This window comes from Serinus canaria, chromosome 1A (genome assembly GCF_022539315.1).
Source record: "Serinus canaria isolate serCan28SL12 chromosome 1A, serCan2020, whole genome shotgun sequence".
NCBI classification, from domain to species: Eukaryota; Metazoa; Chordata; class Aves; order Passeriformes; family Fringillidae; genus Serinus; species Serinus canaria.
The window spans coordinates 14,433,209-14,456,345 of NC_066314.1; the positions used below are offsets into that span (position 1 = coordinate 14,433,209).

The window sequence follows — 23,137 nt, forward strand, 5'->3', positions numbered from 1 at the left end:
TTCTTTCTAGATATCAGAGGCCTGGAAAGATAGAGGATTACTTTGATTTCTGCTGAGTTCTTCGACTGTCACATCCCAGACTATTGAGTTGCATGTAACAATGAAGACTTTGGTAGCCAAAGTTCTTAAATTTCATAAAGCAGAGATAATGAAACCATATATACCATATATATATAACCATATATATATTTTATAAAGTTCGTTAGATTAGGCATGGGTGTTGCACCTGTGTGCACAAATCAAAGCAGAGCAGCACTCTATGTTAAGTGCTCACTCTCACAAATCAGGCATGAAGTAATTATCTTGTTATAAGTGTTTTTAGAGCCTTAGGGCTCCATTTTTACTTGCAACATTAATGATTTGCAGTGAATTTTAGGGCTGACAGCAGAGGAATCTTCTTTGGAGAGCTCTGTTGGGTGATTTAATTCAGAGCCTCCCCGGTACAGCAGGGATGGGTGGGGACGCAGTGCTTCATTCCCCTTCTGAAAAAGGTTTCTCTGAGCTTTTTAGGGCAGAGCTATTGCCACCTACTGGAATCAGGGAAAAGCTCTGCTTAAAATATATGTTCCATCATCTATTTAAAACAACAAATGCAAGATCTCAGGTGTTGTCTAGTTAGATTTCAGTTGTGATGGCAAGCAGTTACTGGCAGTAGTTAAAATGTAATATTTGTGTCTAAATTGCTGTTACAGAAAACAAGTGTTGTTAGATGGAAGGCTATGGTGGTCAAGATGTTACTGTTAGAACTGTTGAAATATAAACTTTATATGTATGTCAATAACTAGAAATTAAACAGAGCAGGGAAGTGCTAAAAAGGCATGCTAATGCATGTAATATTGATCTCTGTTTTAAACTCCTTGTCCTTATGTGGTCTTTTGTCTCAGATTCAAGAAGAAAAGCAAATTTAGGAAGCCCCCCCTCCCCTTTCCTTTTATTTCAGTAAAAATTTCCAAAGGATTGATACTTTACTCTCTCCTCAGCTCCCATTGAAATATGAGGTTAACTGAGGTTGTAAGGTATTAACAGCGCTTTGGAAAATTCTTTCTGCACAGTGCTGGTCTGGCTGGGAGGTACAGGGTCTGCTGCCTGGAATAAGCAATAAATTATCTGTAAGCCTCAGCAGTGTGCCTGCAGACACAGAGCAGACCCAGGTTGTGCTGGATTTGTGTCACCATGTTCCATCTGTGGTTTGAGTTTGGGGTTTGGGTCGGATTTGCTTTGTTTTTCTCAATTGAACGATAAAATCTTGCCACTCCTCGCTACCTTCACACACCAGGTTTCAGTGTAAAAGTACAGTTTTTATGGTACCTCTGTATGTCTAAAACTTTGGGGGAGTTAAAGCAATATATTTTTTTTTTCTTTATTGTTTTCTAAAGTGTTTAGAAGCACTCAGAAAAGAAAAAAGATTAGAATAGAAACGATTTCATTTGGAGGGTGAACTTCCAGTGAATTGTTCTGAGTTACCGTGATACTAAGTTACAATATCCACTTTGATTTCTTTGGTCTTTAATTACCACAGTCTTGGAAATGCTTCTGACAATTGTAACTCAAGGGATGATTTTGACATGATGATATTCCTCTGACACTACCACTGGCACATGGTGGACAGCACAAGCATCAATAAAGGTTACTTGTAAGTTTAAGTAAAAAATAGGAAGTCTGGATGGAATTTGTTTAAATCAACTTCAGATGTCTAAAATTGTGACCTTGAGCTGTAGTTCCTTGACTAATGGAGTAGAAAATGTTCCTTTTTTCCCTGTGCAGCTGGTCTTTGTCTGTGTTTTAGAGAATTCTCTTTCTTATGCCATGCCAGCAGTTCTGTTCTGCTGTTCTGTTAAAATTTCTTCAGTTAACATTAAAATACTGATACTTCTTATTATTGAGCCCTACACTTGGCCCTTCCCACCAGTATTCATTGGAGTGATCTGTCTTTATTCAGCATTCAAAAGAGGCAACACCTGGGAGAACTGATATTTCTGCAGTGATTAGGCAGCTGGTTGATATTTCTGTTATAGCCAAAAGAACTTTGGAAATTATAATTATTAAGAAAATGAAATGTAAATTCAGGTGAAAGAACAAATGAGATTAAACATCAGGTGGATGTTTATTTTATGGTAAGTCTGCATGAAATTCCAAAGTGCTGCATTTGACATCATAATCTTCAGACCAGTTTGTTTCAGTAATTTTATTATTGAGTGTCAATGCTGCAATCAGAGAGATTAAATGCTTTTAAATCTGGAAAGAAAAGCTAGAAGTTCTCCTGTCCTATTGCCCCAGTTCTGGCAGTCGTTTGGTTGCAGTCTGGTGCTTAGTCCATAAGCTCTCCAACATGTCAGAACAGGGATGACCCAGAACTTCCACCAAAAACTCAGGAGCAGCAGAGCAGCTGCAGTTCAGGGAAAGACCAGGAGCACTGAGGTACAGCGAGGGGTCTGCACACAAATGAAACTCTTACTGAGCTAGTCTGTCATGGGTGTTCAATGCCAGTCTGTCTTTAACAAAAAATACTTGAATCTCCTACATTTCTAAGCAATTTTGTCCTGAAGGAGCTCCAACAGAATGAAGCCTGCCTGCCTGTAGGCAGGAGTAGAGTGACTAAATCTGTCTGGATTTTGCTAGAAAGCCTCGGGCAGCACAAGTTAGCTCTGGCAGCCCCCAAGGTGACTGATAGACACTTGCCAGTTCGTGCTCATCTCTGAAATTCCCCAAAGGTTTGCCTTTCAGAAGAAATGGCCAAATCATTAATGAGCACTCCCTCCTTTCAGAGAAGCAGGGGAAGCTGGCAATGGCTGGATGAAGCCAGACTGGATGTGCACACCCACTGCTGAAACGAATTGTTCCAAAAGTGAACTATTTCTGTATAACCACAGAAAAAGCCACTAAACAATCTTTAAAGCCCATTCTGGGGTCACAGGGAGTCCAAAAGCATTTCTCAATCATGATGGCTGCCAAGAGGGAAATAATAGCTCATTCTGTTTCCAGAATGTCTCTGTGATACCTTTTTGCTGGTTGTCATGAAGAGACAGCTTTGTGCTTATATTTTAAATCTGTGAAATGGCATCTACTTCACAAGCAGTTAAATATTCTCAGATGTCATTTCTTACAAGAGTTTGCCATGTGTCTATGCCCTTACTGTGGTATGAGGTGTTTCTTTTCAGTTTGTACTTGATTGCAGTGAACACAATTAAATTGAGCTTTTGTGGCAGCCACCAAGGTGGTGGGAGCAGGAATTCTCATGTCCCACTGGCCACTCCGTGTGCAAGTGACATCCCTGAGCCACGGCCCCATCACACACATCTCATCTCCATCCAGACCTGCACATGAATACATGACTATAAAAGTGTTGCAGGACACAAATTGTGGGTCTTTACCAGATCATGGAGTTTTTTCCACTCCATCTGGTAGAATGCAGTGGGTTTCTTATATTTTTTTATATTACTGTCATACTAAAATACCTATTGATCATGGCAAAGGCTTCAAAATGTTGGGTAGTATCACTTCCACCATACTTACTCAAATTTCTAAACATTCTTTGCTGATGTGTACCTCTGGGACATTCTTCAAGATTTGATAATACCTGAAAGAAAGAAATTGTGGAAACTGCAGCATTTAACTGAAGTATTTCAGCATGAGAATTAGGACTGAACTAAACCATTTCTTTATCTCTTACTGGATCTTTCTTATTTTGAGAATTGGCTGAGACTTTTTAACAACAGCACTGGAATCTGGGAGGCTTCATGACTCACTGAGGGCACTCTGCTGGAGCCCACCTTTTATAAAGCATTTGTAAAGTTGGGGTTCCCATGCACATCATTCATTTGGAAGCTACAAGAAATATTAGAATGTGTCTTGAAAGAGAATAAAAGATTTAGGGTTAGTAAAGTTCTTCAAGGACATGAACAAATAAAAGTTTTGTGATGAGAGGTGAAATCTCAGTGGACCACTGGGCACAATTGCTTATATTGCCACAAACCTTAGCAACAGGATATGCTGAAGGGACAAACACAAGATTTGTTTGCATACTAAGAGTATTTCAGTAAGAACTGTCAGACAGTTTAGTGGTTGTGAAATACTCTGTGGTTATTTTTAATTTTTGAATCAGTGCATTCTACATATGAAAAAGCAGGAAAAGTTACTGAAAATTTCAATCTTTAAAGTACACAGATGTAAGTTTTCTGTAAACCACTGGAGTGTGTCCTTGACAGGGGGAAAAGGGCAGAAATCTTACATTGCCTGCAGTTTCCTTCTGAGTCTTACCTGAAATGGTTCACTCTTTTATTGTTGCTTTTTCATAGACTTTTTAAGCTTGTAAATACACAGAATTATGTTTCAAGTTACAAAAAATATATTATTGTGTCTTCTCATGAAGACACTGTGACCTATTATCTAGTGATTGAAGAAGTTGAAACCATCACAGGCAGAAATGCATGAAGGACAGTGGCATTCAGCTGTGATGCTTATGCTCAAAACTAATTAAGTTTTTGCATTTTGATCAGCTTTTAATTTGAATTCTGCCCATTAAAATTCTGTACTTATGACTAGGTATTTGTTAAGTGAACAGTTGATTATGTTTCATACTTGCATGACCTCTCACAAGTTCCTGTGCTATTAATATAATATTTGAATTATTTATGATTATGAAATCATACAATTTAATTACTACTAATTAATTCTAATTTTTGCTGGGGTTAGCCAAGTGTGTCCAGTCAGAATCAGAATTAGAACTAGGAAAGGACACTGTAGAGCACAGAGACATCAGATGTTTCCTGACACTTTTTGTGACCATCTGATACTTTGGAAGAGTAGGAAAAAGCTTGGAAAGAAAAATAAGTCAATCTCTGTATAGTGCAATAAAGGTAATTTTGTCTCCTATGACAAAAATCTGATATGTACTTATTTCTGCTCCCAGTTTTTGAGTGCACTGTCAGCTGCTGCGAGGTCTGAAATGGTTGGGCTTTAACACTGGGTAAACATTATTCTGCATTTTCCTGGTTTGAGTCCATTTTTCAGGGTAAGGAGTGCACAAAAGATGATGGGGAAGCCTGTTGGACAGAGTTCTGGCAGTAGCAGAGATTTGTCTCTCTCCCCTCCTGGCAGAAATGATGAAGAATGAAGCTTGAAACCCTTGGGGTGTGACAGCAGAGTGGGGAATTGTAGCTGACAGCTTGGAGGTAGCCATGGGGGCTTGCAAGGTGCCTGTGTAGGATAAAAGAAGTCTGAGGCAAATCCCAAACTGAGCATCTTTCTCTGGGAGATTAGAGTTGTCTAATCCCACCAAAGGTGCTTGCTCAGCCCCACAGCTCAGGAGCATCCAGCTGGCACTGTCCCACAGCTGAGGTTCTTCCTTTGGCAACAGACACAACAACAGTGTTGTCCACACTTCAGAATCCACTGATAGGTGGTTCCAGAAGTACTGAAATGTCCAGATCAGCCAACAGTTCAGAACCCCTTTGATGTGATTAATTTTGGGCAAAGATTTGTCATGGGGAAAAATTGCAGATGCAGTTGTAAAGCTGAAATTTTTCAGCTTGTGAAAGTGTTTGAATTCAAACTGAAAGATTCTTATGTAAGTAAATAATAATATTAAAAAATTATGTTCATCTCTGATCAGGTATCCAGGACAGAGGTAAATCAGAACAGTGCTAAGTCTCTTGCAGGTGTGTGTTCTGACATGACTGAGAACCCTGGAATTATTTGGAAAAGGCTGTTAAGATCATCAAGTCTGTAGCTGCAATGGATAGATCCTGTACCAGGGGGGTCAGTGTGATAAAGACTTTTTCCATCACGTACAGATGCACCAGTCATCTGCTGAGATGCAATTTGCTTTCTTTGCTGTGAACTAAGCTATTTTTCCAGGTTTTTGAAACATATACTCGTATTTTTAAAACTCTTTGACAGTTATAGCAAAAGGCTTCAATAAGTGTCCCAAAACCCTCTGTATTTTATGCAATGAAAGTAAAGCAATGTGTAGCTGAATCCCATGAAGTTTCATGGCAATAGTTTTTCAAGGCTGTATCTGTTTGTTCTTTTCTGGTTGTCTGGGATTTTGAGGGGTTTTTTTATTTTGGTTTAGGGATTTTTAGGATTTTTTGGTTTTCAGTTGCTGTCACCTGGTATAAGAAGCTTCATCTGTAAATTTTTAGGTAACATCTAGTTTAATGGAGGAATTATTTATCTGTGTAAACTATAAAGTCAGAGTGATAAATGCAAACTCCAGAGAGGTGTGGAGCTTCTGAGGCATGGATGACAGTAGCTAGGGAAATGTGGGAAAGCTTAGAAATTATTGATTCCAACATTAGTCAGGTTTAAAGTAATCTGTTTGCCTTCAGGTTGAGTTGCAGTTCATTTGATACTTTAGACATCGTCTTACCACCTGTATAAAAAAGGAGCAAGGATTTTTCCTTAAAACAGAATATGCTGATTTATAGTGAAATTATTGCTCATGGTTTAACTGGTTTCTATGAGTTGTGCTAATGTAACAATTTTGGATGTACATGGATGGATATGGGAGGCCACTGGATGGACAGGGTAGAGGTGGTTTCCAGAGCTCTCCTTAGAGAGAGTGTCCAACTACCACTGAGTTATTACACATAGTTCATCTGGTACCTTGCTAAATTCTGCCCTCTAAGGTAGTTGGGGGTTTGTTCAGACAATTAAATATCTTTAGCAGAAGAGGAGGAGCTTGAACTTATGAGAACTAATCCAAAGGTTGAGATTTAGATTCTTCTACAGGATAAGTAATGGATTGTGGATAAATAATCATAGTTGTTCCCAAGCATCATCCACAAAAACCTTCCTCCATCCAAACAGCAGCTACTCTGAATCATGTCTCTTTTGTCCCCTGTTATCTCCATGACAGACTTCAGATGAAAACATGACTCAGTGAACTTGGCATAAATGTATATTGTTCAGTGGACTGCCATGATATGAAAGTCAGCGCTCTACACAGAAGACTGTAAAAATCTCCTTGAAGGAGATTTTTAGTAAGTCAAACATATTTGTTTTATACTTGAGACTTAAATTGGAAAATTGTAGATTATCATCATCCTGATAACCCAGGCACAAAAAGCTGATATAAGAGCAGTCCTTAAGTAGTTTTTCTTGTGTTAGAACAAAGAAATGGGGGATTAGTGAAACTGTGAATTAACTATAAAATCTTTGCCATCAGCATCTGATGCCAAAGTTTATCTCAGAGCAGAATGTGTAATTTTGAAATATGCTCATTCTAACAAGCATTTTACAGAGATAGACAATCACATTAGTGTTTTTCTTCAAAGATCATTTCCTTTGCCTGAACTTGATTTGAATTTTGACCTTTCAAATTTTTGATCTAAATCTAAATCTAAATTTAAGATGCTTCTGAAGGGTTTAAAAGACAGTGAGAAGTCAGAAGCTTTCATATTAAAAATATATGAACTGTTCACAATGAAACAATTAATTCAAGCAAAAGCTGTATCTTTAGGGCTAGACAGTCCTCATTGCACAGCAAAGCAAAAATTAATGGATATGTGAGAAGAAAATCAAATTGGTCTCTGTCTTGTGTCTGTGTTGTGCCTTGCCCAGCCATTTCTCACACTGAGGTTTTCAGCGTTGTGCTTCAGAATTATTGTACAGCTAAAATGGCTCAAGTATTACAAAAATTTTCACTGATCATCAAGGGAAGTGGTTTTATCCTGTTTCATCCTCCTGTTATTCGCAATAACATTTTAGACTCCCCACACTGGCTCTTTTCTTACCTTCCTTTATGTGCCATATGAAGGTCATTTAAGGAGATGGGGAGCAAAGCTGTAGTTCTTTTGAGATTCAGACCATATCTGATAGAAGGTGGATTCTGTGATTTTGAAACTGACCATACAATGCTTGTGATTTCAAATATTGATCTCATTTATTTTCTGTCAGTTGAATTTTTTGCATCAACTGTTTGTAGGTCAGGCTTTCATTAATTAGAACTGATGTACATTTTAAGTAGCCTGTAGAAAACACTTAGCCAAAAAAAAATTCAGAGTAAAGGTTTTCAGTGTAGAATTTTCATGGTTTTAGTCTGGCAGTGATTTCAGAGGCTATGATGTGGTGTGTCTTCACTGGTTGCACCAACCTGACTATTATCCAGCATATTGGTACATACAAACTCTTTGCACCAGTACCTGACTGCATCATTTCACTTGTACCATTTACAGGGAATTGCCTGGATGGTCACCCAAAGTGTTGCAGTCAGCAGTTTAATGACCAAGTGGCACCAGTGACAAATGGCATTCTTCAGGGGTCAGTACTGGAGCTGGTGCTGTTTAAGATCTTTGCTGATGACAGGGACATGGCATTGAGTGCACTCTCACCAGGTTTGCAGGCAGCACCAAGCTCTGTGCTCCTGTCAACATGCTGGGGGGAAGGAATGCCATCCAGAGGGGCCTGCACAGGCTGGGCCCATGTGAACCTTCTAGAGCCATAGAATCATCAACGTTGGCAGAGCCCTCTAGGATCAAGTCTGACATCAGCCCAGCACTACCCCTGTAACCACTTAAACACATCAGCCTCTTAAACACCTCCAGGGATGGTGACTCCAACACTCTCCCCTATTCCAATGCCTGAGCACTCTAACAGGGAAAAATACTTCTAATACCTAACCTTAATCTCCCCTGTCTCAGCTTAAGGCCATTTCCTTTGGTCCTCTTACTTCAGTCACTGTAGAAGAGTCCAGCCTTCATCTAACTACAATCTCTTTTTGGGTAGTTGAAGGCAGCGATGAGATGCCCCCTGACGCTCCTCGAGACTGAACAAACCCAGCTCCCTCAGCCACTGCTCATAAGATCTGTTTCCTAAACCATTCATGAGCCTTGTTGCCCTTGGCTGGACATGCTCCAGCACCTCAATGCCCTCTTTAAAGAGATGATCCCAGAACTGAGCACAGGATTCAAGGTGCAGTACAGTGCTGAGTACAGTGGGGTGATAACTGCCCTGCTCCTGCTGGCCACAATATTCCTGACACCAGTATTCAAGATGCCATTGGCCTTCTTGGCCACCATCAACAGGGATGTTAACAGGCTGTGGAACAGGCTGTCCACAGAAACTGTGCCTGCCCCATCCCTGGAAGTGTTCAGAGACAGTTTAGATAGGGCTCTGAGTAACCTGAGTGAAAGTGCCCCTGCCCAAGAAGGTGCGGGTTGGAACTTGGTGATCTTTAAGGTCCCTTTCAGATCACACCATTCTGTGATTTTTTTACTTTCTTCTGTATTTCAGCTTATGAAGCAAATGGGTAGCTGTTCCTCTGCTTCCATCATAAATGCTGCCTTCATGTAGGACAAAATTAAATTTTTTCTGTTAATAAAATGTATGCTAATTATATGTATGCTCTTCAGCAAAATAATAGGTGGTACAGTAATAGAACTGTAATAGAGCTTGAACAAATCTCCAGGCTTGAAGAAGTGTTATTTTTTTAACATTCCCAGCACTGCAAGATGCCAGCAAATGCAGATGTCTTTGCCTTTACTATGTGTACCATGCTGGTTTACAACTGAAGGATAAGCAAAGCAAAGTTTATTACTGTCATGTTTCTGTTTAATAGTTTCAAGTGCTGTTTTTCCCATTTCATTGCACTGAATCTGCTTTTTTTGCAACACAATTTCCTCTCTGTTAGGGGCAGACAGTGAAGAATAGATGAGTGGCTCAGTCACAGGAGGCTTTGGAGACATCTGGTTTTCCCTTGTATCATTTGTTTTCCAATCTGTCAAAGCAGGACACAACTGGGGAAAGATGGCAGGGGAAGGAAACACACTGACCTGCCTGCAGTTGTGTCTGCATGAATCAGCATGTTGGTTTGTACTCATGGAGATGGATGCAGGGTAATAAACCAAGTATGTCTTTGTTTACAGTTTTGTTTGAGAGAAACCTCTCTGCAAAGCTGCCAATCTGGCTGGGCAGAATGGAGAAATTCATCTCAGCATCAAGATGCTTAAAAGTGCTCATCAACTTGTATTCATTCCAAACACCTGCAAATGAAATTCATGTAACAGCAAAAGAAGGAAAAGTGATGATGTTGAAGCAGTGTGAAACCGAGCACTCCTGTGTCTGCAGTGGGCCAGTCTGTATCCAGGCACAAAGGATGGGTCTTTGAGAGGGATGTTCAGCTGACCTGTTTTCTATGTGTTTTCTACCTCAAGAGTGAAAATGAATCAATGCCCTGGATAAGATGGCTTTTCCAGGGGAACTCAGCAAGGCAGAGCTGTGGAAGAGTGGAAAGGTGCACTGGCAGCACTGGCTGCACTGCTGACCCCAAATTAAGGGCTCAGCATTTCTCCACTCGATCAGGTGCTGCTCAAGGGCAAAGTAGAACTGTAAATCTTACAGGTTACTGCCATTAAGGAAACATTAGGGTCTTACCAAGGTTTCAGACGTGCATTTTTCCAGTATTTGTAGGGTTAACCTCTCTCTTTTAAATATTTTGGAGCTTTGGATTTCCAGCTGTCCTGAAATTGGGTCTGCGACTTCACCCTGATATCCTGCTTTAAATGTTGTCTTTTCATCAGTGATGACAAAGGGAAGATTTCTGCCCTAGGAGTGCTGGGGGGCTGGCCATCAGTGCTTGGCACATTGCTGCTCAACTCTGAAGCATTGCAGGCTGGCTGTTACTCCACCATCCACAACTTGTTGCCCACCTATTCCCTGTTGCAGGCATCTTCATTCTGGTTTCCCTACTGTCAAGAGGGTCATATCCTTCACATAAGTGCTCAGCTGATCTAGAAATCATAACCCAGGCAGATGTTCAGCTCTCTGTGATTTCTTCTTTGCAAGTAAATTCCACTTTCTGCATTTGAAAGAGTAGTGTCTGCTTAAGTCCTCTCTCCTAAAAGTATAGGATTTTTAATCTCTAGCAATTTAAGTGGTGGCAGCTGAAAAGTTTCACTAGTTACATTTATGACTTGTTCCTTTAAACAAATGGTAATTTTAAAAAAATTAAAACAAAAATAATGTTGTGAGTATGCCTTTAAAAAATGTTATATTGTTGGCAGTCAGAGGGAAATACCTGATATTATACCTATTCCTTGAAATATGGAATTCCCACATGGTCCTTGGAATAGAGACATATTTTCTTTCAGCAGCTAATTACAAGCACTACCTTCTCCTAAACTATTTCACTGTGTAGGAAGAAAAATACACACCTCTTTTCTTTATAACTTCACTTGACCTTGGCACGCTCCACAGACATTGCTGATTACACCTGAAGTGTGTCACATGTAGTTGGTTCAGCAATGATGGAAGGACTAACTTGCATCTGTCCTTAAATCCTTGTGTGCAACATCTTTATCTCAAAGTCCTGCTGTTACAGCTGGTTTTGCACTGTGTGATATTCCTTTGAATTGGTCTTGATGGCTTTGGTATCACCATTTTTGTAGTAATGCTTGGTTGTTCGAAGGAGATCTGTAAATACAAGGCAAGTGTTTAAACTCAGGGATGTTCTGCTAATTACTCTTCCTAAGACCAGACTTGAGAGAAAAACATGTTTCTTGAACTTTGCTCAAAGACCTTGTACATTACTTGCCATGTTTATATTGCAATGTCAACTAGTGCCCTGAAAATTCTTTAATAAAAAGGACTTTTGTTGATTTTCAGGTGTTCAAATGAATCCACATTCAGAAAGGAAGATTTATTTTGGGCATACAATTTCTGCCCCACTCCGTACTCTTGGACAGCACTTCTGGGCCTTATTTTGTATTTGGTTTTCTTTGCACCTGGTAAGAAAATACTTGGTTTTGCATATAAGTTTAAAATGTCAAATAGTGAAGCTGCATGTTAAATTTATTTTTGAGCACAGCCGTTAAAGTCAGATTGATCTTTTTATCCCTGATTCTTAGGGATGGGTCCTATGCCCTGGACTGTCAATTCTGAAATCTATCCACTTTGGGCTAGAAGCACAGGAAACGCGTGTTCTTCTGGAGTCAACTGGGTTTTCAATGTGCTTGTGTCACTGACATTTCTGCATACAGCTGAATATCTGACATACTATGGTAAGTAACAGTACCTGTCCATAAGTGCAGTACTGCCACTGGCACAGAGATTTCCTCTGGATTCTGGGTCCCTCCACTGGTTTTGCTATGAAGTGTCAAAGCAGTGTTCTCAACCCACTGCGCTTTCGTAAGACTGGGGATCTGCTTGGAACATAGAGTTTGGTCTGGATTTCATAAGAAGCATTTATTTTTGTCCTTAACTGAGAACCCAGACAGTTGATTAAAACAGAGAAGCTGGAAAAAACCACTTTTGATTTAGTGAAATAATGCTAACTCCCACTTAAGGTGACAGCATCTGCAGTTTTCCAGTTTATAGTGACATCCAAGGCCAGTATCAGATGGTACTTGCAGAAATGCAGCTGTTGATAGAGTGCTGTCTGTGGGACCCTGTGGAGTGTTTGTCAGGTTACTGGTCAGCTACTCTGGTACAAGTCATTTAAATCACATTAATCTGCCAGGGAGCTGATGTGACCTTCACATCCTTCCTAGTGCAGAGCCTTTCAGCTCTGCTTGTTATTCTTTTGAGCCATCAGTGAAGCAACTCTAGGTAAATGTTTGTTGGTCCTTTGCTACCTGCTCTGCCCCTCTAGGTATGGTGGATTGTGGGCAGGAACAAGCTCTTTCTCAGTATTAATTGTCACCACAACACACTTTTAAATAATAATTAGGTGTAAAAGTCACAAACATTATTTTAATCCTGACTCATTTCTTTTGCTAGAGCTTTTCATTTTGAGGACTTGACTTAATGTGTCCTTCATTGTCAAGGCAAACCAAGAAAGCTCTTTCCTTTCACATCTGCTTTTTCTTTTTTAATTTGGACATGTGACTGTCTAATTGCTGTTTATTTTAAGAGCAGAGTGACTTGCCCAGAAAGGATATGTGTTATCTTTCACATGAATTGAAATTGCCTTTGTCAATTTACTTTGGTGAGGAATGAGGCAGTGAAGAGTCCTTCTCCTACACCCACAGCTCATTGTTGTAACCTGCCACTCCAGCCTTTGCTTTCACACTCTCTGTTGAAGCCACAGCCTGCTGCTTCTGTCACTCCCCTGCTCTGGCACAGAGGAGGGATGGGGACCTCTGTAACTGACTGTGACAATGGTTTTACATTGCAGGAGCCTTCTTCCTCTACGCAGGGTTTGCTGCCTTGGGACTGGTTTTCATCTATGGCTGCCTTCCTGAGACTAAAGGGAAAAAACTGGAGGAAATTGAATCTCTGTTTGAAAACAGGCTATGTACATGTGGTATGTCAGATTCTGATGAAGGGAGGTATATCGAGTATATTCGGGTGAAGGGAAGTAATTACCATCTTTCTGACAATGATGCTTCTGATGTGGAATAATTTTCAGCTGCTGATGTATTTAATCATTTAAAAGCCTTCTGGGGGAAAAGCAGCTCTCTGATGACCTCACTGCCCTGCTTCTGGTCTGGTTCTCCTTTCTACTGTGTATTTAAAAATGCCTTCATGTTCAAAAATGCTCCATTTGGGAGGAAATTCAATATGCTAGCGTTTTCTTGATAACTGAAAGCAATGGCTTCCAAAAGAGATTGAATTCCACAATTATGTGACTTTACCAAGTGTGTGTGACACTGCTCCATCCCCAGAGGTTTAATAGGGTGCACTGTACCAGATGAATACAGAAGGCAATCCTAGATGGTCAGGGGCTGTCCTTATCTCCAATACTGACAAAACCTAAAATAATCAAGTGGCTGATGAGAAAGCAGCTGACAGCTGTTGGATCCCCATCCCATAGGAGCCAAGGAAGAAGCTCTGCTGTGCAGTATGACAAAGGATGAATACATAAGCTGCTGTAATAGTAACCATTTCAAAGGTTTAACTGATGGGCTGTATCTATCAGAGGGACATTTCCCAAATTTACCCAAAGAGAGAGAATTTCCATTATTTATTTGAGCTAGCAAGTAGAGAGCCATACTCACCTGGATGGGGGTTCACTAGGGTGGTGTGTGTCTGTGCTACACCGGGTTATCCACTCACTGCTGCTCCTGAGTACATGCTGCAGTTGGGAGTTTATGTTTGTGAGAAAAAACTGCCAAAATTGATTACTAACAGCAGGAAAACAGAGTTCACTACGTGGCCACACGTACAAATGTACTGGTATATATTGCTAGGTACAACACAGAGGCTTCAGTTTTAAAAAAAAAAATGTTTGTTTTCCTTTTTAGCATTTGAACATATTGGTTTGTGCCTAGTTTTGAACAGAAAAATACCATTAGAAGAAATAGAAGGAGGGGAGAGGGTTTTTGCTGCTAAATGCACAGTGGTCATCCCTCCTGCGCCTTTTGCTTGTGAATAATTTTTGCCTTCAGTTTATCTCCATATGTGCCGAGTAAATGACTCCAGCACATTTTTCTTCAAATTTCCATAGCCAATTGGTGTCTTGCTGAATCTAAAGAGAAATATTAGCCATGGGCAGAAGCCTGCATCTCATATTAATTGCCTTACTGAAGCATTGCAAACTTGTCAAGAAAATGTCAGGCGCAAAACTAACTTGGCTGCCTTTAGCTTGGTAATGAAAATGTGAATGGTATTTTATTCACCTGCTGTGATTGCTTGCCTTGGCAAATTGAATTTTATGCAGCTACATAAAAATATTATTTGTTTTTTCTTTGTCCTGTCCTTACTGCTTTAAGTCTTCAAAGATATGAGTTTGAAAACATCAACAATTCAAATTCTTATCTTTGAAACATTTGCTTCATGAAAGAATATTGGAAAATTCCCATGGGCTGACACCCATTTATTTGGTAAAAACAACATTTATTTTTCACTGTGTAAAGATTAAAGAAGTCATTAGGTGCATTAGCTTTTATAGATTTGGTTTGTGGGGTTTTTTTGGGCTGAAAAATGTTTTTAATGTTGGATTGCTATCAAAACCAAGCCTGGACAGTTGTTACTAAATTATTTTTATTGGATAACATGGGGTTTTGTTGTTGTAAAGAAGTCTGACATTATGTTATCTAATCTTCTGTGGGGGGGAGTTCTTATTCTCCAATTCTTGACCCTCAGGATTGGGTGTATTTTGGTTTTTTTCTTTCTTTTTTTTTTCTTTTTTCTTTTTTTCTTAATCAGAGAAGTATTTTTGGAAAGAAAGCATTTTAAGGAATCCTCCTGTGACTTGACTGGGGCTAAAAGGGAAAAACATAGTAGACAGAGGGAATTCCAACTGACTATTTGCAAAGAGCAGCTCGACCTGTGCGGTGAGAGGGCTGGATTTTCATGCCTTCCATCTTGCCTCCCTTTTAAGCGCACAATATTTTTATGCTTGAAAGCACCAGCTGTAGAAAATGCTGAGATCTCCAGATCTACCTAGTGCAAATGCTGAGGTCCTCAGACCTCCCTACAAATGCCCCTGCTGTGGCATGTCTCCCTTCGGCTGTCACCTCTTTGAAGCCTTCACTGAAGGCGCAACACCTGAAATGAGAAAAAGAGGTACTTGGTACAGAGAGAAGAACAGAATTGTTTCAAAGAGAAATTAACTGATTTCTGAAAACAAAAAATGGTGTTTGAAGGCCCAAATTGGAAGCAGTTTGGTTACCTAGAGCAGAGTGTGAATAGGTGTGTAAAAGCCAATCGGTGCTTAAGTGGTTTAAGTGGGTATTTTGTGGCTTCTGGGGATGGGGACTTAGGGTTCTGATGGCCCCAAAAAGCACAAGCCCACATTCACCTTCACACCTGTGAACATTCCCTTGCTTGGGGTGTCTGGAGTGGGAGCGAGGTGGGAGCCAACATCCCAGCGCTGGCCCCAGGTCAGCGCTGAGCTCACTTGTGTCCACAGGGAGAGGGAAGGTGCAGGGATTGGACAGAACTGAAGTGACTGAAAGGTCACTGTCACAGGGTCAGCAGCCTCTTCTGTTTTGCAGGCCGTGCTGGGGCTTTTTAGCAGCAGCATCCCATCTCTCTGCCAGCCTTGTTTCACGGACCTTCCCAAAGGGGCGCTCAGTCGCGCTCAGCACTGGGCTCGTTTTCTCACACAGGTTCAGTCTTACTGAAAACTGTTTTCTGAAGGTTTGTATCCCCTGTCCTTTCTCCCAAGACACACCAATTGAAACATGTATTTTATTCCTCACTGCTGCTGGCCATGAGGGTAAAAAATACATTGGCTTCTTTATTGTCCCCCCCTGTTCTGTGCCTATGGAGAGCGGGGTTTAAGTCTTCCTTTTAGGGTTTCTTCACACCTAGAAAGCATTCCATACCTTACAAACACTGAACCAAGCATCATGTGTATTGAAAATGAGATCAGATACTTCAAATTAATCTTATGCTGTAGGGTTTTATTTTTAGAATCTATGAACATTTAGAGTTTATGAAGAAAATTAGAAATGTGTTTCTATTTTGCAAATATTTTTAATATTTATGAGTATTTTAAGTTTTAAGAGATTTTTGCTAAAGGTAGACTTAGTAACATTCCAGATAAGAGAATAAAAATGCAGTGTAACTGAATAATTTATTACATGAATTTCATTTATAAAGTAGCATAAATAATATGTCTAAGCACAATATTCTTTTATTGAAAGCTTTTTGAAGAAGATGTGAAATTGTTTCTTCACAAGGACTGCACACTTAATTCAGGTATTCTGTGCATCGGGAGTGTGAGAGTAATACTGCTGGTAGAATTGGGCATATTAGTTATACACAACAATTTGAAATATTTTAATTCTGAATTATCCAACAACTCTACATGTTGTGAGCTAACACCAACTATAAAAGAAACAAGTCCTGATGCATTTTTAATATTTTAAAATTAAATTCATGTTAATTTGCATACAGTAGTTTGTTCACCATGCTGAGTAATTTCAGATAATTTGGCCCTTTTTTTCTTCCCATTGTCACTTTGTTGATCAAAAGAATCTTTTAACACGAGAACCAAATCTGTTTTGAAAATAGAGTCAAAGCAAGGCCTGGGAGTCATTTGGAGGGCTGGAGTTTCATTGGGGCTGGTGCTGTGTGGGCACCTTGGATTGGTCACTCTTGTGGACGTTTCCTTGGGAGGTGCAGTGACAATGCTGGCAGAAATGGTGGGGCAAGAAAGGGTAAATCACAAAGGACCATTGCTCCAACACTAACTTATTTTGGGATGGGTTGATAATGCCACATTTCACTGGTGTAGGAGTTAGGGTTGGGAGGGGAGAAGGAAATGATGCATCAAAAGGACCACAAAGTCATGTTTCAGTAGATATGGGTGTTGTAGCCAGCAGGAGCAGTCTCTGCTTGTCTCCCTTGTGGGGTGAGGATGATGGGGTGAGGGACTGTGCTTGGCCCTGTGGATAGGAATGGAGGGGCTGTCAGTGCAAGAAGCACTCTAGTGCTGCTCGCCCATGCCTGTGTGGAGGTGAGGACGTGGCAGTGGAATTGTACAGCAAAGTTGTACATTTTTCCTTGGTGAAATCTCTTTGGCCATTTTTAATCACTTGGGCTGAGCACTGGGGAGAAGTTTTGACCTTCAGGGGCTGCTACAGGCCCTAAGCAACGGTCTTGCCTTAGGCCATGCAGTCCTGAGGCAAGGAAAAGACAGACCCTGTACTTCTCCACTTTTTACCCAGCTTTCTACTTCTTGGTGATGCTCTTCTAACATGGTGATTTTGAAATTTTACTTGCATTGTTGGCTTTGTTGGCTGAACGTCACTACTGCAGAAGAGGCAGAACCTTTACAGCAGAGAATGATCTGGGGGTAGAAATCGAGGCAGAAGAGACAGTTCTGCAAAGCACTTTAAAGAGTACTTTTTTTCTGAGAGAATCAAGCTAACCAAACCCATTCCTCTGCATTGGGAAGAGAATCAAGCTTTGTGTACCAGGCCAGAAGCAGATAATGCCACAATATGTGCTTTATGGCAAAACGTGTTTCTATTGCGGGTAACATTTACAGCTTACATGTAGCTGCTGCCTATAAAGTGACTCAATTGTTCTCTGGATTTTAACAAGTCATACTTTTGTGCAAAAATCTTAGTGGTTTTCTATCAATCTTCATCACCTTGTGTACAGTACAGTTAAGCATAATCCACAGTGGTCTAGATTGTGGCAGTGTTTCAAATGTCAGCACAGTAAAATTCTAGGTGAACATTGTTAAAGAAATATTGTTGTTTGTGATACTGGGGGTTAAAATTCCTCAAAGGCAACTATATATAGATTTTAAAAGTCTGAACAAAAAAAGGCAGTTCTTATCTATTTTGTGTATGTTTTCATATAGAGAAAGAGTTTTTTATGTGCCAATAACCATCACTGTAGTGTTTTGTAAATGGGTGTTAATAGTGTTGCAGAGTTCTGTATATGAGAATATACTTTAGCCACAATGACCTGTTAGTGTGAACTGTGGCATGTTTTTAATCTTACACCTCTCATCAGAGGTGCTCACTTGTTGGCTTCAGTAGAGCTCACTCATGCCAGGGGAAGTTTGACAAGAGTCAGGCCTCAACAATACAGACTTCATCTAAATCCCTGCTTTTTCACATTGTCCCCAGACAGTATGTTACATGTGAATGATCTGGCACACGTAATTTTAAAGCTTCAACTCCAGTTCAGTTACTCTCCTTGATTTTGTTGAGAAAAGTTTTGTCAGAATTTGCTTTGGCCTTTCATGACATTTATATAAATAAGGAGCATACTGATGAATTATGAATATTGTCCACCTATTTCTAAAGGAACCATCTGTTTCTGAAGTGTTAAAATAAAGGCAAATTCTCTTGCTGCCTTAAACATTACACAGACTTTGGAGAGGACTGAATGTATGACCATCATCGTGACTTCTGCAGGAGAAACTTCATGGATGCTCAGCAGGTGTGAAACGAGGTGATTTCATGGTGCTGGGATGCTGCGTTGCACTGCGGGCCCTGCCTAGTGCACGCCTGCCATCTGTTTGATTTCCAGTGTTCCTACAGTCCCTGTGAAACTGATGGGATTATCCATGTGCTTGGTATTCTCCATGTGCTCAGTGTCCTGCTGGTCCGGGACGTCCCTGGGAAGTGGCACGAGTCATGTCTCTGCTTTCCATTGTGAATCTCGCTCCTCTACAAAACGCTTAACCGGCTCTGTGTGGGACAAATGCCATCTAGAATATCTGAGACGTTATTGGGGACCAAACTGACAGTAGTAATTCCATGCTGAATAATGTGCACATGGTGCCATCAGGCACACTGTAATCCCTGGGCACAGGTTATGGTATTCAGTACAAAACAGGTTTTGGCAAAACAATTTGCTGGGTTGTCCAAGTCATTTCTTAACCATGTCGAAAATGTGCCATTTCCATTTCCAACCGGTCAAGCCTATAATGTATGAAAGTGTTGTACATTTTCTGAAACTTAAGTGATGTAAAATTATTTAATTGACTTATGATTGCTTTAATGAAGTTTGGTCTTTACATAAAAATAAATATCTTCAAAGAATTGTCAGTGCCAGAAGTGTAAATGAACAAAATAAAAGGTGAGATACTTAATTACAGAATTCTTCTCAAGGTTTCATTTTCTTGAGTATTTGGGTCACCTTTTAGAGTGGCAGCTTCACATTGCTCAGCAAAATGAGCTTAGATAGGCCACAGGTTTGCCTGAAATAAGGGAAGGGTAAGATTAGCTTTGAATATCATCTTAATATGATGTTTTTCAAATCAGAGAATGGTTCTGTGACACCAGGTAAGTGTCCCTTCCTTTCCGGAGGATTTGTGTGAAGAGCTGAATGCAGCTATGCAGAGCTGCCAGCTGTCCCAATGTCCCACCATGGGTTTGCAATGTCCTCTGCCCAAGCAGACTGGTTTCCTTACAGCAATTTACACTGTCAGACTTGATTATGGACTGGGAAAAGAGCAGGAGTTGCTGTTTTCTAATGGGGAGCTGTCCTAATTCTGTGTGTTTTATTAAGAAAATTGCTGGAAACACTTTGATGGCTGAAAGAAAGCAGCATGACCGTGACTGTGCTGTGCTGGGGCTGCCCTGGTTGCACTCCCCAGTGCGAGAGAAGAATCGCACCCAGGAAAACAAATGGAAGATGGTTCTGTTACATCCACCCACCACAGATACCACAACTGAATCCTGGTGAGATCCAGAGCTGGCTCTGAAAGAGCTGTAGCCTTTTGGTCCAGGATGCAGAGAGATCACAGCCAATGGGGAGAAGACTGCAGGGCAATCCTGTATCTGTGGCAGTGCATATCTCCAAGAGGGTAGTGAGGCAGCTCAGCACTGTGCACTGACAGCTTCTGTTTCTAGGTTTCTGGCTGATAGTGCTTATAAAGGTGATGAGTGACTCCAGTTCATATTACTTGTTACCAAAACTACATGGCAGCTTTGTGGGATAATGAAAATCTGCTGGCTCTATGTTAAAGACTCAATTTTTTGCCTTCTCTATGCTCCATTGCCATTTCTCTGTGCTCCAGCTATTACAAAGCAACTACTGATGGATTGATTTTTGCCAAATGCATTCTCAGTGTAGAACTGAACTGCAGGCAGTTACAGCAGTTGCTCCAAATCTTTGTGAGCATTTTCAGGGTCAGGACTGGGTGATGCTCCATCTGAACTAAAGTCACCCATAGGGTGCCATGTGGCCTTTGCTTTGTGCAAGGCACTAAGTGCTTCTTTCAAGGCTCCTACAGTTTGTGGGAAGAAGTGGGGAGCTTAAAGGTAAGCTTAAAAAAAAAAAAAAAAGTCCTTTTTTTCTAATCTCAGTGGTCACCTGCTGAGTTGCTCTGGACTGGTTAAAGAGATCTGCTGTCAGTTGTCCCCTGAGCTGGTGTCCCTCCAGTTCACCCCTCACCCACACAGAGCTCCCTGCACAAACATACTTGGGCACTTCAACTGCTGCATTTCACTTCCACTTGACCCAAAATGAATGGCATCTCAACTCTTCTCCTGATGGACAGTCTAACATATTCAGCCCATCAAGCAACCAGCTGAACTCCGTGGGAACCAGTCACACACAATTGCATCAGCAGTTCCACAGTCTCATCCTAGGGCTGTTTGTTAGCTGGTCTCCAGGGCAGGTTTTCACTCCCTTGTTTAACATGTGTTACCTACCCCATACCTGCATGTGTGTGTGATTGAGAAGGTCTGCATAGTCCTGAAGTTTAGAAAGCTTTTGCCTTTTGAGACTTAACTGCAGAACTACCAGGAATATTTTCTGCATGTTGATTTTGACAGAAAAATCTGCAGGGTTGTGTGAGTTTAATTTGGTTGGATACTTTTATAGGAGATATTGGGATCTGGGTTTCAAGAGGATACAAGGATCCATCTGTTTTTCTGATTTGTGAAACCTTTGCCTTAGCTAGCACACTCAGATTTTGGGTGCTGTGATATCCCATGAAAGCTCAGATAGAATCCTTAATGCCTAACAGAAAAGCAGGAGGTCATACACAGAGCAGTGAGATGTATTGTGTGAAGGAAGAAAGAGAAGCACACATCCAAAATGACCTGCCCACAGTCTTGTAATACATTAACACTGGCACCACACAGGGGGGACTTAGGTGCCTTTTATTGCAGGTAGAAAATGGCAGGGAAATGAAAGGCTTCAAAAGCAACCCTGTTCTGTGGATCATTCTTCAGAAGATCAGAACACAGAGATCCTCACAAAGATGCAGGAGTTATGCTCAGTTAAGGAGTGTGGAAGCTGCAGTGCACTGATGCCAAGGGAGCAGATCCCTTGAGGGGACTCAGGTGTGAGAAGGGAAAACAAAGCCCCCCCCCACTTTCACAAAAGCAGTGAATCACTGCAGTGTCCATCCCCATTGGAAAGAGAGTTACTTGCAAATGATTAAAGGTGGAGAAAGGGGGCTGGAGAGGTGGGGAAGATCCATGCCTGAAGGAACAGTGAGAGTTTGGGGGTCTGTCAGGGAGCTGGTTTGAGATACAGGAGTAGTTTGAGGGCAGAGGGGGCTGGATTAGCTAAACTTCATAATCAAGGTGATATTGGAATTGAGACTGGATCAGGTTGCCACGGCAACATGAGCAGGAAAAAACACAAAGCAAATCCTGAGCAGAGGTTGGAGGAAGGAAGGGCATAAAGGTATGGAGGATGGTTAGTGAAGTGTGAGTGTGGGGACGTGTGTCCATAGTGTCTCTGCCACACTACTGCATGATGTCAGGGGACAGTGTCAAGCTGTCCTGGGCACAGGGGGGCAAAGTCAGAAGGCAGCACTGGGCTGAGGATGCAGCTGATTCAAGATCTAAATCTCTCTCTAAAAAACAGGGTTTTTTTTTCCCAGGACTCAGATTCATAGGCTTAGTCTTCAATTTTTAATTTTTTTTACACTTCTTGAGTGCTGCAGTGCACTTTGTTAATTGCCTAATCTATCAAAACTGCATATATAGAGAGAATTAGTCCCTATTTCCACGGCTAGCTCTCTCAGCTGCATCCACCAGTTTGTGCATGGTGACAAAGCACAGGAACAGGGTCAGGAGCAGGGTGAGCCAAACCCCTGCTCTGCTGGCACATCCTGCCCTTCTCCTTTACATGTGGCATTTTCAGCCTTCCCAGCCCTGCAGCTTTTCCTTCTCAAAACCATTTCCACAGCTGAGGCTGGTGAGACCCCATGTCCCCATCCACCTGTCACCAAATCACACATACACATTTTCCACCTGAAGCCTTCACTCAGGGTCACTCAGCATAACTGTAGTTGCAAAGGGGAGGCTCTTGGCAGTCACACAAGGAGCTGTCCTGCAAGTGCCAGATGACTTCTCCATCCCTAAAGGGGCAGTTGTGGCCTGCAGCAGGTGGCCTGGTCCCCACTGGGAAGTGGTGCCTTGGAGTAAACACTGCCATGAAATTGGTACTTGTTCTAATATATTCATGGTGAGATGGCATCAAAACTGTCTGGCTGCTCCCAGTGAGCTCCTTCATTGTCCAGGATGTCCGATCAGTGTGCCCTCTCACTGGTTTGTCACAAGATGTGACTGCAGTCAGTCAGTCAGTCTCATGCTGTATGGCTTCTCCTGTGCTCTCCCTGGTGTTTGAGGTACCTATAACCTACAGGTTGGCTGAGGAGGCTGAGGGAGAGGCAGATGCCCCATGCAGCTTTGGAACTAAGTTGGAGCTGGTGTCCCCACTGCTCTCCTCTCATGGGCTGCTAAAAACGATAGGAAAAAAGTTAAGAGCAAGCAAAGTTTTTGTAGGCTGGGAGAAGGCTAACTGCCACCCCCAGCCTGGT

The 23,137-nt window shown here is 41.3% G+C and overlaps 1 protein-coding gene across 1 annotated transcript in view; it reads left to right on the top strand.

Moving 5' to 3' along the window:
- SLC2A13 (solute carrier family 2 member 13) overlaps positions 1–19,452 on the top strand; it is a 144,568-nt gene extending 125,116 nt beyond the window's left edge. Inside the window, exons 8-10 of the mRNA XM_030238581.2 lie at positions 11,605–11,726; positions 11,847–11,999; positions 13,115–19,452. Of these exons, the coding sequence (XP_030094441.2) occupies positions 11,605–11,726; positions 11,847–11,999; positions 13,115–13,341 (502 nt within the window). The 3' untranslated portion in view covers positions 13,342–19,452. The remainder of the gene's footprint in view (positions 1–11,604; positions 11,727–11,846; positions 12,000–13,114) is intronic.
- Positions 19,453–23,137: the final 3,685 nt, after the last annotated feature.